The sequence below is a fragment of the Pristiophorus japonicus genome, chromosome 14 (assembly GCF_044704955.1).
Source record: "Pristiophorus japonicus isolate sPriJap1 chromosome 14, sPriJap1.hap1, whole genome shotgun sequence".
NCBI classification, from domain to species: domain Eukaryota; kingdom Metazoa; phylum Chordata; class Chondrichthyes; family Pristiophoridae; genus Pristiophorus; species Pristiophorus japonicus.
The window spans coordinates 59,275,397-59,294,887 of record NC_091990.1 but is presented as its reverse complement, the minus strand read 5'-3'; the positions used below and the strand labels follow the sequence as shown (position 1 = coordinate 59,294,887).

Below are 19,491 nucleotides of genomic sequence, written 5' to 3'. Positions count from 1 at the left end.
CCGCCCTAAGTGGAGGAAGTGCATCCGGGAGGGCGCTGAGCACTTCGAATCTCATCGCCGAGAGCATGCAGAAATCAAGCATTGGCAGCAGAAAAAACGTGCGGCAAACCAGTCCCACCCTCCCTTACCCTCAACGACTGTCTGTCCCACCTGTGACAGGGACTGTGGCTCTCGTATTGGACTGTTCAGCCACCTAAGGATCATTCTGAGCGTGCAAACAAGTCTTCCTCGATTTCGAGGGACTGCCTATGATGATGATGATGATGATGATATTGCAGTAGCTCTGATTTTTATACTCACAAGCAGCACTGAAAATGTGCAGCACAGCACATCATCACGTGCAAAACGGGAATTTTTTATTTGGTGGGTGCTTCTCGGCCCGGGATAGGAGCGGCACCGGCTGGAACTAGGGGGGGGGCCTTTCGGCCCGGGATAGCAGCTGCATCATTTTCCGTTCCCAGCCTCAGCCCTTCAGAACGTCCCTCATTACCCTGGCAATATGGGTTTTTTGCGCAGGCCGTAAGCTCCACCCACAGAGCTTAAGGCCAATGTACGCTGCGCCAAATTCAAAGTTAAAATCGCCGAAACTCAACTTTTTTTTCAGGCGCAGTCGGGCCACAAAAAAAAAAATCAGACGTACCTCTTCAAATACGCCAAAAATCGCCGATGTGGAAAATTCAGCTCAAAGAAAGCAACTGGATCGTTAAAAGAACTATCCAATTAGTCCCACTCACCTGCTCCTTCCCCGTAGCCCTGTAAATTTTCCCCTTTCAAATATTTATCCAATTCCCTTTTAAGAGTTACTACTGCAGATGCATCCTCTCTTTCACGCAGTGTATTCTAGATCGGAACAACTTGCTGCATAAAAAAATGTCTGCTCATCTCATCTCTGGTACTTTTGCCAATGACCTTCAATCCGTGCCCTCTGGTTACTGACCCTTCTGCCAGTAGAAACAGTCTCTCATTTACTCTATCAAAATCCTTCATGATTTTGAACACCTCTATTAAATCTCCCCTTAACCTTCTCTTCTCTAAGGAGAATAATCCCAGCTATTTTTGTGTACAGACCCCTTTTTCTATCATCATAGAGTTGCTGATTCCGCTCAAGCTGTTATTCGCTGTCGCTGTCTCCGTTGTATCTTCCAGACATAGAAAGAGATCGGGCTGGATATCTCGGTCACAGGCTTCCAGCAGCTGGATCACTGGCGGTTTATTCACCTGAAACCGGGAAACAATACCACAATCTTCAAACAGGTCAAACGTAGAAAACAGATTAGCCAGTGGATTATAGAATAAATCCCACCACCTTACAGAGGGAGAGAGGGAAGGAGGGAGGGAGGGAGGAAGGGAGAGAGGGAGGAAGGGAGGAAGACCCATATTAGAGAGCAGCCCTGAAATTGAGTGCATGCACACAGAAAAATGACATTATCTGGGTTGGGAAGGGATGGAATTTGGTTACACCAGTGCCAATCAGAAATTGCAACTGAAGTGGGGGCAGATGCATTACTCACCCAACCTCATATGTGTTATATATGCATGCTATAGATACACACTCTGTGTAGTCACTGTATAATTGCATAAGATGGAGACTTGTTTACCGGAGGTAACATCAACAAGGTTCACACTGTATACACTATGCTGGCATCACCAGAGGGTGCAACTGGTAGAGGCCCAGAGGGTCACCTGCACACCACAGGTACCCAGGTATAAAAGGGAGTCATGTAGTATCATCACTCTGGAGTTATATTAAATGGACTAAGGTCACTCCAGTTCAAGTACAATACTTTGCCTCGTGGAGTCATTATCAGAGCATCTAAGGACATAACAATTGGCGACGAGTTTACGGATTTTCATGCGAAAATGGCTAACCTTGGTACGTTGCAGCAGTTCGCCGATGGAGATGATTGGGACGCCTTTGTGGACAGGCTCGACCATTTCTTCACAGCAAACGACCTGGCAGGCGGTGATCCAGCCATGCTGGCTGATAAGCGCAGAGCTATCCTGATCTCTCGTTGTGGGCCTACCGTCTATGGCCTCATCAGGAACTTGCTGATACCAGCGAAGACAACGACCAAGACGCACGAGGAGCTTGTAACGCTGATCCAAGAACAACTCCTCACAGAGAACATCCTTACAGCCAGACACCGGTTTTACACCCACTGACGGCCCGAAGGCCAGGAAATCGCGAAATATGCTGCAGGCCTCAGGAGGGCTGGCGGCACTGTGTGATTTCGGCAAACACCTCAGCGAAGCGCTGCAGGATATCTTTGTCATCAGAATCGGCCACGAGGGCCTTCTTCACAGGCTACTATCTGCGGATACCACAGTCACACTGCAGAAGGCCATCACCGTGAGCCAGGCATTCATGACCTCGACCTGCGGCTCTCGGCGGATGACTCTACCTCAGGACTCAAACACGGCAAGTACGGTACACAGACTGGCGCCTTTTAGAGGCAGGACTGCAGAACGTGAATCTCCTCAGGGGAGAGAGAACAGGCCCCCAAGTCCCTTAACTCTGAGTCCGCCGAGGGGAGCTAATCGGTTAGCACCATGATGGCGTTGCAGAGGAAATCACCGGGCTCACCAGTGCTGTTTTAAAGACTATGTGTGTAAAGGATGCAGCACAAAGGGCCACCTCCAGTGAATGTGTACAAGAAATAGGACTCACTGTGTTGATGAAGAATCTGCAGAGGGCCATGAATCCAGCGCGGATTATGAAGAGGTGGTCAGAGAGGCAGCTGAGCCCCACGATGAGGTGTACGGAATATTTACCTGCATCACAGAATGTTCCCCGTTGACAATGGAAGTCGAGATAAGCAGCGCTCCATGGAGGTGGACACGGGGGCGAGCCAGTCAGTAATGAATCAAGAAGCCTTTGAGAGGCTATGGGACAATCAAACTGAACGACCCAAGTTGGTCCCGGTTCAAGCAAAGCTGCTCACCTACACCGATGAACTTATCCCAGTCGTTGGTAGTGCGAATGTTAAGGTACTCCATCATGATGGCACGGTGCACAAGTTAAAACTGTGGATTGTTGCAGGTGATGGCCAACGTTACTCGGAAGAAGGTGGATGGAGAAGATCCATTGGAGCTGGGAAGATTTCATCCCTCCAGCGATCGACATCCCCCGTGCTCAGAGGCAAAGCAAGCCCCCACCTGAGGTTGGATCCGGCACCAGAGAGCAGACCAGCACAGCACCCGAGACACAGACCGCTCAGCACGACTGCACGGAGGTGATCCAACTGAGACGAACGCACCTTCCAGGCTCCAGTGGCAGGACTCCGGAGGAAGAAAATCGGATCCAAAGGCGACTTCCCAGCTTTGGTGGCAGAACCTGGGGAGAAGAGGATCACAGCAGCCGACATGGTGAATGGAAGAAAGAAAAATGGTGAGGTGCTGAAGGAAAAGATGGCGGTGGCCAGGTCACGAGGTGCAGCACTGATGGAGCAACACGTGGTACCAAGCAAAGAAGAGGATTGGGGTAAAGATAGCAAGGCTCTCTTAAAGGAGGCCAGCAACCCACCACACTTAAAGGGACAGTCCCACATTCTCATACAATGTAATAACAACTGTGAGCTAAATGTAAAGCTTGTAATTGATGATCAAAGTTTTATACATGTAATAAGCAAAGAAAAGTCGGGCGATTGCAATCGGAGCTACAGTTTATTTAAAATAAGCAATGAAACGTTGTGCGATGCAGGATTTCAACTGTATTTTGATAATGTAGTGGGCAAACACCCATCGGAAGCACACAGGTCCAGCGGGCTACCCGATGCTGTAGCTTGCGCCCCTGGGACCAGAGTGATGCACCACGGAGTGTGGCCACAAGTAGGTAAAATAGATAAGCTGTAGAGCAAGCAATCCCAGGAGGGCAACGGCACCGGTATTGATACCCTGCCCCTGATCGGCTCCACCTCTCAGGCATCCGATGGCACCAACCACCACGAGCCTGAAAGAGCAAACTGCGCTAAGGGGCAGCCCCCAGGCCCCATTGCCACCAAGGCTACACCTGGGAACAAAGGATCACCCGCAACGGTTCTCCCAATTGGGACTGGGACCAGCCAGGATCCCAAACCAAATAACGCCCAGGCAAGCGAGTTAGCAGTTCCTTGCGCACTACTAAACGACTGCTCCTCTGGGAGCAGCAGCAACCCGGGGCGCAAGGAGAGGACAGGGAGGTCACAAGCATCTGTGAACCTGCCCAACGCTAGGAGCAACGGCAAAGGCCCCGAGAGTAGGCAACTCAAGCCAACCGGGTTCCCACTGCCAGCACCGAGCAACGCGTCGCCACCAAGCTACCTGGATACCATCCAGCAGCTCTGGAACTAGCTTGTCCTCACGGACCGCTGCTGACCCCAGCGCTGATCCCAAAGATGTACCATCAATGTATCTCACCAGTCAAATGTACTTGCCTCACAACTGTACCACAAATGCAATAATGTAAATGCAAATTTCCTTTTCAGGATTTGAATGTATATGAATGTATATGAATGTGATGAGTCATCGGCATGATCTACATGTGGGGGGGGGAATGGATCTAGGTAGCCATGGACACACACATGGATCATACCCAGAACCCACTGAAGCCCCACTGCATCATCAAACCATCCCAACTGGTAACCACTACCCAACGTTGTGGCAATCAGGACTTGGGGGTTAACAGGGAGAGAGCCAAGCCAAAGTACAGCCAAGGTGCAAGGTCTATTGGCACTTAAGTCTGGGGAGAGCCAAGCCAGAGCACACAGTGCAAATGTATTGGCACAAAAGACTTGGGGGAGGGTGATGTTATATATGCATACTATAGATATACTTTCTGTGTAGTCACTGTATAGTTGCATAAAATGGAGACTTGTTTATCGGAGGTACCATCAACAAAGTTCACACTACATACACTATGCTGGCACCACCAGAGGGTGCAACTGGTGGAGGCCCAGGGGTCACCTGTACACCACAGGTACAAAAGGGAGTCCACCATGTGGTATCCTCACTCTAGAGTTATATTAAATGGACTAAGGTCACTACAGTTCAAGTACAATACTTTGCCTCATGGAGTCATTATCAGAGCATCTAAGGACATAACAATATGAGTAGGTATATTGCGACACCATCGAATGAGGGAACTGCGTTGTATTATACACTTCCTGCCACTTGTGCCCTAGAACTGCTGGGTGCCAGGAATGCCTGTGCACACCAGCGTCCAAAGCTGCTGAGGGTCTCAAGGGTGGGGGGGGGGGGGGGAGAGGGATTTACAGTGTGAAATGCTGGGTTATTGACTGCTCTTTGGAAACAAGCCGAATGGTAAAGCTGCAAAATTTAAAATTTGTATCACAAATTGAGCTGGGGCTGTGGTGATGCAAAAATCCGTGCCCCCTCAAAACCCCAACCTCCATCCCCGCCAATTGAGCCACACGCTCACCATCATTTAAAGAGGATTATTAAAAGATGACAGGCTAAGTGAGTGGGCAAAAATTTGGCAGATGGAGTATAATGTTGGAAAGTGTGAGGTCATGCACTTTGGCAGAAAAAAATCAAAGAACAAGTTATTATTTAAATGGAGAAAGATTGCAAAAGTGCTGGGGGTACTTGTGCATGAAACACAGAAGGATAGTATGCAGGTACAGAAAGTGATCAGGCAGGTCAATGGAATCTTGGCCTTTATTGCAAAGGGGATGGAGTATAAAAAGCAGGGAAGTCTTGCTAGAGCTATATAAGGTATTGGTGAGGCCACACCTGGAATACTGTGTGCAGTTTTGGTTTTCATATTTACGAAAGGATATGCTTGCTTTGGAGGCAGTTCAGAGAAGGTTCACTAGGTTGATTCCGGGGATGAGGGGATTGAGTTATGAGGAAAGGTTGAGTAGGTTGGGCCTCTACTCATTGGAATTCAGAAGAATGAGAGGTGATCTTATCGAAACGTATAAGATTAGAAGGGGGCTTGACAAAGTGGATGCAGAGAGGATGTTTCCACTGGTGGTGGAGACTAGAACTCGGGAGCATGATCTTAGAATAAGGGGCCACCCATTTAGAACTGAGATGAAGAGAAATTTCTTCTCTCAGAGGGTTGTGAATCCATGGAATTCACTGCTTCGGAGAGCTGTTGAAGCTGGGACATTAAATAAATTTAAGACAGAAATAGATAGTTTCTTCAACGATAAGGGTATAAGGGGTTATGGGGAGCGGGCAGGGAAGTGGAGCTGAGTCCATGATCAGATCAGCCATGATCTTATTGAATGGCAGAGCAGGCTCGAAGAGCAGTATGGCCTACTCCTGCTCCTATTTCTTATGTTCTTATGAATTATCACCTATTAGAAAACTTTGAAAGAACGAGTCCCATCATGAAGACTCTCTTAGACCAGGACTTCAGACCCAATGCTTCAAGCATAGTTCAGAGTACTTGTATCCAAGTGCCAGAAGAAATGTCACAATCTCATCAAGAAGGGAAAGACAGTAAAAGGGCTGTCAGAGGGGCAGTGGGGCCGATTAGGGACCAACATGGAGATCTATTGGTGGCAGCAGAAGGTATGCCTGAGGTACTAAATGAGTTATTTGCATCGGTATTTACCACGGAAGAGAACTTTGCCAAAGCCATGCTAAACGAGGAGGTTGCCGGGATATTGGATGAGATAAAAATAGAGGAGGTACTAGAAAGGCTGGTATTATTTAAAGTGGATAAGATACCCGGTAAAAATGGGATACATCCTAGGTTGCTGAGGAAGTTAAGGGTAGCAATTGCAGAGGTACTGGCCACAGTTTTCCAATCTTTTAGATACGGGGGTGGTGCCAAAGGACTGGAGGATTACAAATGTTACACCCTTGTTCAAAAAAGGGGAGGTTGGATAAATCTGGCAATTACAGGCCAGTCAGTTTAATGTCAGTGGTGGGGAAACTTCTGGAAACAATAATTAACAGCCACTTGGGCATGGATTAATAAACGAGAGCCAGCACGGATTTGTTAAGGGCAAATCGTGTTTGACTAATATGACTGTGTTTTTTGATGAGGTAACAAAGAGGGTGGATGAGGTATACAGTGGAGTTCCCCAAGACGTCAGAAGGACATAGACAGGCTGGTGGAATGGGTGGACACATGGCAGATGAAATTCAACACAGAAAAGTTCGAGGTGATATATTTTGGTAGGAAGAATAAAGAATACAGGCTAAAAAGTACAATTTTAGAGGGGGTGGAAGAAGAGCGAGACCTGGGGGGTTTTGTGCAGTTTGTCGGTGGCATGACAGGTTACTGAAACAGTTAATAAAACATATAGGATCCACTTGTGAAATGCTTGCTTATTGCTGCAATACAAACATAAGAAATAGGAGCAGGAGTAGGTCATTTGGGCCCTCGAGCCTGCTCTGCCACTCAATAAGATCATGGCTCATCTGATCCTGGCCTCAACTCCACTTCCCCGCCCGCTCCCCATAACCCTTGACTCCGTTATCGTTCAAATATCTGTCTATCTCCACTTGAAATACATTCAATGACCCAGCCTCCACAGCTCTCTGGGTTAGAGAATTCCAAAGATTCATGACCCTCTGAGAAAAGAAATTCCTCCTCATTTCTGTTTTAAATGGGTGTCCTCTTATTCTGAAACTATGTCCCCTAGTTCTAGACTTCCCCACAAGGGGAAACATCTTCTCTGCATCTACCCTGTCAAGACCCCTCAGAATCTTATATGTTTCAATAAGATCACCTCTCAGTCTTCTAAACTCCGATGATTATAGGCCCAACCTGCTCAACCTTTCTTTATATGACAACCCCTTCATTTTAGGAATCGACCTCATGAACCTTTTCTGAACTGCCTCCGATGCAAGTATATCCTTCCTTAAATAAGGAGACCAAAACTGTACGTAGTACTCCAGCTGTAGCAGGACTTTCCTACTATTATACTCCATCCCCCTTGCAATAAAGGCCAACATTCCATTTGCCTTCCTGATTACTTGCAGCACCTGCATGCTAACCTTTTGTGTTTCATGTACAAGGAGCTCCTGGGCACGGCCAAGGGGGCCATCAGCCGGTCGTTCAGCCAGACTGCCTGCCTCTCTTCCGCGCATACATCCGGTCCAGGGTGTCCTTGGAGATGGAGCACGCGGTGTCCGCGAGAGGTGGGCACCGGAGGGACTGGAGTGCATCATCACGCCCGGCAACCAAATTTTAATTTGATTTTATGTTTTTAAGTTAATTTGTTTTAATTGCCGGTGCTTTTAGTGTCCCCCTCCCCTTTTATAGGGGGCACTTGGAGGAAAAAAAAAGGAAAAAAAAAGAAAAAAAAGCCTTGTAAATGGTTGGTGTTTCCCCCAGATCGGGCGGGGGGGGGGGGGGGGGTACGGTTTAATGTTTTTTGTTTACTCCCAAAAAGAGTTTCATGTACAAGGACTCCCAGGTCCCTCTGTACTGCAGCATTTTGTAATCTCTCCCCATTTAAATAATAATTTGCTTTTTTATTTTTCCTACCAAAGTGGGTAACCTCACACTTTCCCACATTATACTCCACCTGCCAAATTTCTGCCCACTTACTTAGCCTGCCTATATCCCTTTGTAGATTCTTTGCGTCCTTCTCATAACTTGCTTTCCCACCAACATTTGTATCATCAGCAAATTTGGTACATTACACTCGGTCCCTTCATCCAAGTCATTAATATAGATTGTAAATAGTTGAGGATCCAGCACTAATCCCTGCGGCACCCCACTTGTTCGTTTGCCAACGTAAAAATGATCCATTTATCCCGACTCTCTGTTTTCTGTTAGTTAGCCAATCCTCTATCCAGACTAATATATTACCCCAAATCCCGTGAGCTCTTATCTTGTGCAATAACCTTTTACGTGGCACCTTATCGAATGCCTTCTGGAAATCCAAATACACCACACCCACTGGTTCCCCCTTATCCTCAAAGAACTCCAGCAAATTTGTCAAACATGATTTCCCTTTCATAAAACCACGCTGACTCTGCTTGACTGCAGTCTAATTTTCTAAATGTCCTGTTACTACTTCCTTAATGATGGACTCCAGCATTTTCCCAATGACAGATGCTAGGCTAACAGGTCTATAGTTTCCTGCTTTCTGTCTCCCTCCTTTCTTAAATAGGGACGTTACATTTGCGGTTTTCCAGTCCGCTGCGACCTCTCCAGAATCTAGGTACTTTTGGTACAAACAGTGGCATCAGAAATACAGCCTCTCTCTTCTTAGTCCCCACTTTTATAGGGCAGCCTGCACCTGTCATACACGTGACTTGTTACTGGCAGATCCCTCTCCTGTGTGGTTTTTCTGCATTGTTCACATTTATTCTCATTGTTTGTCCCTCCTCCAGTTCGATGGTTTTGCTTTTCTCTATATTAAGTCAATTTATGGCCCAATTTCCCAATCTGTCTATTTCCACCTGCAACTGCAAACAGAAAACTATTGGGGCTAAAATTCCGGTCTCCCCGGGTGTGTACGGATTGTGGATGGACCCAGCGAGGCCTTGCAAAAGCCAGTTTTCGGTAGCGCAATGCGCATGCGCCGAAAACCGGCTTTTCCGATCTGTCAAGATTTGTCTTGACAGATCCTCCGCATCCCTGCAGGAAAGACATTTGCGCGGGTGAGATTGGGCTATTTGCCCAGCTCATGCCCAGCGAATGTGCTTCAAAATCTTACGCCTGGTGAAAGCACATGTATAGCCTACTTTTACCAGCGTAAGAGTTTTAAAACATTAAAAAATTAAATTTAAAAACACATTTTTTATGTTAAAAACTCTGTCCATTAAGGTAAGTTTATTTTAAACCATATTAAAACACATTTAAAGTATTTTAAAACACTTAATTAACTTTAATTTCAATTAAATTTAAATATGTGGGATGTTTTATTTATTTATTATGTTGTGTTTATTGTTTTAGGGGTTTATTCTCGTTGATAATAATGGGAACTCATAAAAACAAAGTTCCCATTATTATCAATGAGAATACTGCCCAGTGATTGGTAGTCCAGGCCCATGTGACTCCAGCATGTCCGTACGTACGGGGAAGTCCTGTCCCTGTACGCTGCGCATCGAAAGAAGGCCTCCGTCCGCAATCAAAGCCTCCGGGACCACCAGGTACTTTCGCAAAAAAAATTTGGGGTCGGAGGCGTTCATCCGAAGGAAGCCTCCGACCAGAATTTTAGCCCCATTATATTTCTTCAGAAGAACCTAATGGTAATTAACACATGGACTTCTCTCATTATACTCATGCATGACATTATTTGCCAAATTCTTTTGTGCTTCATATTTCTATTTAATTCGAAATAAATATATTTGTGTTTTCATCTGAACAAACTCTGATCCATGTGTCGTCATTCAAAGAGAATATGGGGCTGAAATTGCCCTCGGTCCCATGGGGGCGCTAACCTTGTGAGGGCGGGACTTTTAGCGCCTGGCGCAGAGGTCCCGCCCCCGCCGCTGAATAGACTAACTTGTCCCTCAAAGGAAGAGGAGCAAAATCTTCTGCACTGCACTTTCTTTGGGGGCGGTAAACGGGACGTTACAGCAGCGCTGAAGGAAGCACTACACGGATGCTCCACGTAGCGTTGTCCCCCTTCCATTAAATAGGAGGGCCACTCTGCAAGGCCTCTGATGACCTCCTCTAGGCCACCAGTGCAACCCGGCACCCAAGACGGAGTGTCTGGCTGCATGATGGCGGTCCAGACCACCCTAAGGCCGCAATCATTGAGGCGACCTGACAGAAAAAAAATGGCAACCCAGGACGCCGGCATTTATGCCCTTTAAGCACCGCCCTGAGAGCGGATGTCCGCTAGCTTTGCGACCCGCGAAGCTGGCATTGACATCCGCTCACGACAGCCTTGCGGCCCATGGGGCAATTTCCCCTGTGGGGTGTTAAGGGGTCGCCAAGCACGGCGATGACGGCTACGCGGCAGCCCGGGGTGCAGCCCATGGTAGCGCCTCCGCACACTCCCGGTCAATTCCCTGGGAGGCGGTCGCGCCCTCCAGCCCCCCCACCTGGGCGAAAAGTGTCTTGCGCCCTTTATTGGGCTATAAAAAGGGCAATTTAGCCCCCTATGCATCTTAACATAAGTTGTGTTTAAGTCCAATAAACAGATCATCGCAAGTAATGGTGACTGTTAATCCTTGAGGGCATGCAATTCTGCATGGGCAGATTACCAAAAAGATACAGCTTCTGGATTGCAGGAAATTAGGTCTGCTTTTAGGAACTGTAGTTGACACCATTGAGAGAGAAAATGTTTCTACAAAAACACAAAATGGAAACTCACCCTAACTAATGCCAACCTTGGTACAGCATCCTGTGCCATTCGTTCATGCCCATTTACTGTACCAGCCATCCTTGCAACCTCTCTGAATAAGACAGCCAATTTAGTGCCAATTATGAGTTTTATGCTGCCATCTCCTGGTTCAAGACTCGCTCAAACTCATTTCATGTCGAACTCTTGCAGTCATCAGACAGAGGAAATTTCCATCCCATCAGCCTGGGCTGGATTCAAATCCAGGTCCCAGAGGTAAGTACCAGTGTTGCAGCTAACCAAAGCCCTGCTCAAAACAAGAGAACACATTTTTGTTTTATTTCTATCAGATTCCTTTAAACTACTGAACTCAATGCTCCGTTGCCCCCAATGCAGAATCAGAAATATCCAACTCCGGTCAAGGATGTGAGAAATAATCAATCCTACTCTGTTTCACTGTTAAATTCTGAAAGGAATCCACGCACCGTGGAGCACAGTATTAAGGCCTGGATGGAGAGTGTTGCAAGCACCTTCTCTTTCTCAACTCCGTGATTGTAGACTGAATGATTTTAGGGCCTGACACTTCAACATGCTAACCCATTTGTGTTGAATTTTAATGGCTCCTTGCTACAAACTGTTGATAAATGTTCCCAGAGGTAGATACTGCTCCAATATAAGAAAATATTTACGTCCACTGATGCAGCAACACCAAATTTCTGCCTCTAGGGTCCACGGTGAATCAAGTGAATAGCATTAGTCCTATTCCAAAGTTTCCACAACCAATACAGAACTTTCCACCCTGGATCCTATGAGTCTGACATGAAGTGAGCTAACTGCAATCTGCCTTCCAGGAGACAAATATCCAACATCTTCTAATAATGCTATTCCGAACACTGCGGACTGGATATGGGCTGGACTGATTTATTGGTTGACATTGGATTCGGACTAGTCCCATTGAAGAAATGGAGCAAGCCAAAATCTGGCTCACATCTGCCACCTGCTACAAGACAGCCGGATGAAAAATCCTGCCGTCTTACATAAGTACATAAGAATTAGGAACAGGAGTAGGCCATCTAGCCCCTCGAGCCTGCTCCGCCATTCAATAAGATCATGGCTGATCTGGCCGTGGACTCAGCTCCACTTACCCGCCCGCTCCCCGTAACCCTTAATTCCTTTATTGGTTAAAAATCTATCGATCTGTGACTTGAATACATTCAATGAGCTAGCCTCAACTGCTTCCTTGGGCAGAGAATTCCACAGATTCACAACCCTCTGGGAGAAGAAATTCCTTCTCAACTCGGTTTTAAATTGGCTCCCCCGTATTTTGAGGCTGTGCCCCCTAGTTCTAGTCTCCCCGACCAGTGGAAACAACCTCTCTGCCTCTATCTTGTCTATCCCTTTCATTATTTTAAATGTTTCTATAAGATCACCCCTCATCCTTCTGAACTCCAACGAGTAAAGACCCAGTCTACTCAATCTATCATAAGGTAACCTCCTCATCTCCGGAATCAGCCTAGTGAATCGTCTCTGTACCCCTTCCAAAGCCAGTATATCCTTCCTTAAGTAAGGTGACCAAAACTGCACGCAGTACTCCAGGTGCGGCCTTACCAATACCCTATACAGTTGCAGCAGGACCTCCCTGTTTTTGTACTCCATCCCTCTCGCAATGAAGGCCAACATTCCATTCGCCTTCCTGATTACCTGCTGCACCTGCAAACTAACTTTTTGGGATTCATGTACAAGGACCCCCAGGTCCCTCTGCACCTCAGCATGTTGTAATTTCTCCCCATTCAAATAATATTCCCTTTTACTGTTTTTTTTCCCCAAGATGGATGACCTCACACTTTCCGACATTGTATTCCATCTGCCAAACCTTAGCCCATTCACTTAACCTATCCAAATCTCTTTGCAGCCTCTCTGTGTCCTCTACACAACCCGCTTTCCCACTAATCTTTGTGTCATCTGCAAATTTTGTTACACTACACTCTGTCCCCTCTTCCAGGTCATCTATGTATATTGTAATCAGTTGTGGCACACCACTAACCACCGATTTCCAATCCGAAAAGGACCCATTTATCCCGACTCTCTGCTTTCTGTTCGCCAGCCAATTCTCTATCCATGCTAATACATTTCCTCTGACTCCGCGTACCTCTATCTTCTGCAGTAACCTTTTGTGTGACACCTTATCGAATGCCTTTTGGAAATCTAAATACCACATCCATCGGTACACCTCTATCCACCATACTCGTTATATCCTCAAAGAATTCCAATAAATTAGTTAAACATGACTTTCCCTTCATGAATCCATGCTGCGTCTGCTTGATTGCACTATTCCTATCTAGATGTACCTTTATTTCTTCCTTAATGATAGTTTCAAGCACTTTCCCCACTACAGATGTTAAACTAACTGGCCTATAGTTACCTGCCTTTTGTCTGCCCCCTTTTTTAAACAGAGGCGTTACATTAGCTGCTTTCCAATCCGCTGGTACCTCCCCAGAGTCCAGAGAATGTTGGTAGATTATAACGAATGCATCTGCTATAACTTCCGCCATCTCTTTTAATACCCTGGGATGCATTTCATCAGGACCAGGGGACTTGTCTACCTTGAGTCCCATTAGCCTGTCCAGCACTACCCCCCTAGTGATAGTGATTGTCTCAAGGTCCTCCCTTCCCACATTCCTGTGACCAGCAATTTTTGGCATGGTTTTTGTGTCTTCCACTGTGAAGACCGAAGCAAAATAATTGTTTAAGGTCTCAGCCATTTCCACATTTCCCATTATTAAATCCCCCTTCTCATCTTCTAAGGGACCAACATTTACTTTAGTCACTCTTTTCCGTTTTATATATCTGTAAAAGCTTTTACTATCTGTTTTTATGTTTTGTGCAAGTTTACCTTTGTAATCTATCTTTCCTTTCTTTATTGCTTGTTTAGTCATTCTTTGCTGTTGTTTAAAATTTTCCCAATTTTCTAGTTTCCCACTAACCTTGGCCACCTTATACGCATTGGTCTTTGATTTAATACTCTCCTTTATTTCCTTGGTTATCCACGGCTGGTTATCCCTTCTCTTACCACCTTTCTTTTTCACTGGTATATATTTTTGTTGCGTACTATGAAAGAGCTCCTTAAAAGGCCTCCACTGTTCCTCAATTGTGCCACCGTTTAGTCTGTGTTTCCAGTCTACGTTAGCCAACTCTGCCCTCATCCCACTGTAGTCCCCTTTGTTTAAGCATAGTGCGCTCGTTTCTGACACAACTTCCTCACCCTCAATCTGTATTACATATTCAACCATATTGTGATCACTCATTCCGAGAGGATCTTTTACAAGGAGATCGTTTATTTTTCCTGTCTCATTACACAGGACCAGATCTAAGATAGCTTGCTCCCTTGTAGGTTCTATAATATACTGTTCTAAGAAACAATCCCGTATGCATTCTATGAATTCCTCCTCCAGGCTAACCCGTGCGATTTGAGTTGACCAATCGATATGTAGGTTAAAATCCCCCATGACTACTCCCGTTCCTTTTTCACATGCCTCCACTATTCCCTTGATTATTGCCCACCCCACAGTGAAGTTATTATTTGGGGGCCTATAAACTACGCCCACCAGTGATTTTTTCCCCTCACTATCTCTAATCCCCACCCACAATGATTCAACATTTTGTTCATTAGAGCCAATATCGTCTCTCACAACTGCCCTGATATCATCCTTTATTAACAGAGCTACCCCACCTCCTTTCCCTTCTTGTCTATCTTTCCCGATCGTCAGATACCCCTGTATGTTTAATTCCCAGTCTTGGCCACCCTGCAACCATGTTTCTGTAATGACCACCAAATCATACCCATTTGTAATGATTTGTGCCGTCAACTCATTTACTTTATTTCGAATGCTGCATGCGTTTAGGTAGAGTGTTTTAATCCTAGTTTTTAAACCATGATTTCTAGTTTTGACCCCTCCTGCAGCCCCTTTATATTCAATGGCCCTTTTTGTTTTTTGCCTTGGGTTTCTCTGCCCTTCACTTTTACTCATCTTCTTTCTGTCTTTTGCTTTTGTCTCCTTTTTGTTTCCCTCTGTCTCCCTGCATTGGTTCCCATCCCCCTGCCATATTAGTTTAACTCCTCCCCAATAGCACTAGCAAACACTCCCCCTGGGACATTGGTTCCGGTCCTGCCCAGGTGCAGACCGTCCGGTTTGTACTGGTCCCACCTCCCCCAGAACCTGTTCCAATGCCCCAGGAATTTGAATCCCTCCCTGCTGCACCACTGCTCAAGCCACGTATTCATCCTGCAATTCCTACTCTGACTAGCACGTGGCACTGGTAGCAATCCCGAGATTTCTACTTTTGAGGTCCTACTTTTTAATTCAGCTCCTAGCTCCTTAAATTCGTCTCGTAGGACCTCATCCCTTTTTTTACCTATGTCATTGGTACCAATGTGCACCACGACAACTGGCTGTTCTCCCTCCCTTTTTAGAATGTCCTGCACCCGCTCCGAGACATCCTTGACCCTTGCACCAGGGAGGCAACATACCATCCTGGAGTCTCGGTTGCGGCCGCAGAAACGTCTATCGTAGAAACGTCTTCCTCACATAATGAAGAGAAGGGAGCGGACACAGGCCAAGGGCAAATATCAAATGTAGAAAACAATCAGAGATATGGAGCAAGCCAAAATCTGGCTCACATCTGCCACCTGTTACAAGACAGCTGGATGAAAAGCTGTTTCTATAGGTATATAAAAAGGAAAAGAGTGGCTAAAGTAAATGTTGGTCCCTTAGAGGACGAGACCAGGGAATTAGTAATGGGGAACATGGAGATGGCAGAAATATTTTGTAACAATATCCCAACAGTAGATAGTCAAGGAGCTATAGGGGGGGAGATACTTAACACAATCACAATCGCTAAGGAGGTGGTGCTCAGTAAGATAATGGGACTAAAGGCAGATAAATCCCCTGGACCTGATTGCTTGCATTGTAGGGTCTTAAGAGAAGTAGCAGCAGGGATTGTGGATGCATTGGTTGCAATTTACCAAAATTCCCTGGATTCTGGGGAGGTCCCAGCAGATTGGAAAACTGCAAATGTAACGCCCCTATTTAAAAAAGGAGACAGAGAAAAAGCAGGCAACTATAGACCAGTAAGCCTAACATCTGTGGTTGGGAAAATGTTGGAGTCCATTATGAAAGAAGCAGTAGCAGGATATTTGGAAAAGCAAAATTCGGTCAGGCAGAGTCAGCATGGATTTATGAAGGGGAAGTCATGTTTGACAAATTTGCTGAAATTCTTTGAGGATGTAACAAACAGGGTGGATAAAGGGGAACCAGTGGATGTGGTGTATTTGGACTTCCAGAAGGCATTTGACAAGGCGCCACATAAAAGGTTACTGCACAAAATAAATGTTCACGGGTTTGGGGGTAATATATTACCATGGATAGAGGATTGGCTAATTAACAGAAAACAGAGAGTCGGGATAAATGGTTCATTCCCTGGTTGGCAATCAGGAAATAGTGGGGTGCCGCAGGGATCAGTGCTGGAACCCCAACTATTTACAATCTATATTAACGACTTGGAAGAAGGGACTGAGTGTAACGTAGCCAAGTTTGCTGACGATACAAAGATAGAAGGAAAAGCAATGTGTGAGGACACAAAAAATCTGCAGAAGGACATAGACAGGCTAAGTGAGTGGGCAAAAATTTGGCAGATGGAGTATAATGTGGAAAGTGAGAGGTCATGCACTTTGGCATAAAAAAATCAAAGAACAAGTTATTATTTAAATGGAGAAAGATTGCAAAGTGCTGCAGTACAGTGGGACCTAGGGGTACTTGTGCATGAAACACAAAAGGATAGTATTCAGGTACAGAAAGTGATCAGGAAGGCCAATGCAATCTTGGCCTTTATTGCAAAGGGGATGGAGTATAAAAGCATAGAAGTCTTGCTACAGCTATACAAGGTATTGGTGAGGCCACACCTGGAATACTGCGTGCAGTTTTAGTTTCCATATTTACTAAAGGATTTACTTGCTTTGGAAGCAGTTCAGAGAAGGTTCACGAGGTTGATTCCGGAGTTAAGGGGGTTGACTTATGAGGAAAGGTTGAGTAGGTTGGGCCTCTACTCATTGGAATTCAGAAGAATGAGAGATGATCTTATCGAAACGTATAAGATTATGAGGGGGCTTGCCAAGGTGGATGAAGAGAGGATGTCTCCACTGATGGGGGAGAATAGAACTACAGGGCATGATCTTAGAATAAGGGACCGCCCATTTAAAACAGAGATGAGGAGAAATTTCTTCTCTCAGAGGGTTGTAACTCTGTGGAATTTGCTGCCTCAGAGAGCTGTGGAAGCTGGGACATTGAATAAATTTAAGACAGAAATACAGTTTCTTAAACGATAAGGGGTTATGGGCAGGGAAACGTAGCTGAGTCCATGATCAGATCAGCCATGATCGTATTGAATGGCGGAGCAGGCTCGAGGGGCCGTATGGCCTACTCCTGTTCCTATTTCTTATGTTCTTATATTCTTATGTATATTAAATAAAAATGAAGAAAAACTTACATAGTACACGGCCAGCACTCCAATGCTACGGTGGCCATGGACACGATCCTGAATAAGAAGAAATGCACAGTATGGGGTATCTGCAGAGTGAAAAGGTATCTCAGCATTGTAAACCCAGCCACGGGTCTAATCACCAACCCCAGTCTCATCTACATCAATAACCCCCGTCCCACCTACTATAATGAATAACCCCAGCCATGAAATAATTCCCAATAGTTATGTTACTAAATTCAGCTCCTTTATCCAAGCAGCCACTCATAGATCAGATTGAACAGTGTAACTCCAGGAACTGGCCCAAAGAGCAAATTTGAGCTGTGTAACTCCAGGAGTGTCCTCATAGACCAGATTGAGCTGTGTAACTCCAGTAGTGTCCTCATAGACCAGATTGAGCTGTGTAACTCCAGGAGTGTCCTCATAGACCAGATTGAGCTATGTAACTCCAGGAGCTAGCCCATAGACCAGATTGAGCAGTGTAACTCCAGGATATGGTTCACAGATGCCAGTATCCCAGAATCCTATTTAAACAAGCACTTATATAAAAGTGGCTTTTGAGGTGTGCTATTAGTATCCCCTCTTTCTGTCTGAAGTCAGGCAAGAAATTATTGACTACTGGGCACTGAGGGCAGGAAGCCGCATAATAGAATTCAGGCTCTAAGGAGGGCAGTTGCGTAAGAAGACTATAAAACCTCTGCCATCTCAAGAACTACCACACATTGCAAGAATAAGTTCAATGACCTCACTAGAGTAGCCAAGGTAAGTCAAGGCACTGTTGCCAATCCCCACCTGTATCACTGATAGAACCTTCACTTACCTTCTCACCAATTCTACTATTTAAGAAGATAAGAAATAGGAGCCATCGACTCTGCTCCACCATTGAATTAGATCATGGCTGATCTTCTACTTCAATTCCACTTTTCCACTCGATCCCCATAATCCCTTGATTCCCTTAGTGTCCAAAAATCTATTGATCTCCGTCTTGAATATACTCAATGACTGAGCATCCTCAGCCCTCTGGGGTAGAGAGTTCCAAAGATTCATAATCCTCGGAGTGAAGAAATGTCTTCTCATCTCAGTTATAAATGGCCTACCCCTTATCCTGAGACTATGACCCCCTAGTTCTAGATTCTCCAACTAGGAGAAACAGGCTCTCAGCATCTACCCTGCCAAGCCCTTTAAGAATTTTATGTTTCAATAAGAACACCTCTCATTCTTCTAAATTTCAGAGATTATGGGACCAACCTACTCAATCTCTCTTCATAGGACAACCCTTACATCCCAGGAATCAATCCAGTGAACCTTTGTTGCAACCCCTCCACGGCAAGTATATCCTTCCTTAGGTAACGAGACCAACATTGTATATAGTACTGCAGGTATGGTCTCACCAAAGCCCTATATAATTGCAGCAAGACTTCCTTACTCTTATACTCTAAACCCCTTGCAATAAAGGCTAAAATGTCTCCCTCAGAACCTGAGTGTCCAGGAAAACAGACTTACACAAAAGGCAACCTCTGCAAACACTCAATCTCAATTTGAATTCACAACCAGCCTGGCACAATGGCTTCTCCAGTCTTCAAAGATACTTCATTTAAAGGAACAATGCATTTAGATCACACACCATCATGGGGTGCATGTGTTCAAATGGGGAAAAACAAGACTTTATGACATTCACATTCCTTTAACAATATCTTCTCTCCCCACAAAGGAAAAGGTGGCACACAGCCACTGACAGACTGGGGAGGAACAC

The 19,491-nt window shown here is 45.6% G+C and overlaps 1 protein-coding gene across 10 annotated transcripts in view; it reads right to left on the bottom strand.

The window, feature by feature from the left end:
* LOC139279924 (uncharacterized) overlaps positions 1 to 19,491 on the bottom strand; it is a 164,054-nt gene that overhangs the window by 89,110 nt on the left and 55,453 nt on the right. For 8 of the 10 annotated variants that reach the window (XM_070899247.1, XM_070899246.1, XM_070899245.1 and 5 more), the window contains exons 3-4: positions 17,748 to 17,795; positions 1,069 to 1,218 (exon numbers count right to left, since the gene is read on the bottom strand). The exons of 1 other annotated variant lie outside the window; for it this stretch is intronic. In XM_070899247.1, coding sequence (XP_070755348.1) covers positions 1,069 to 1,218; positions 17,748 to 17,795 — 198 coding nt within the window. The remainder of the gene's footprint in view (positions 1 to 1,068; positions 1,219 to 17,747; positions 17,796 to 19,491) is intronic. One more of the 10 variants, XM_070899251.1, reaches the window with a different exon arrangement.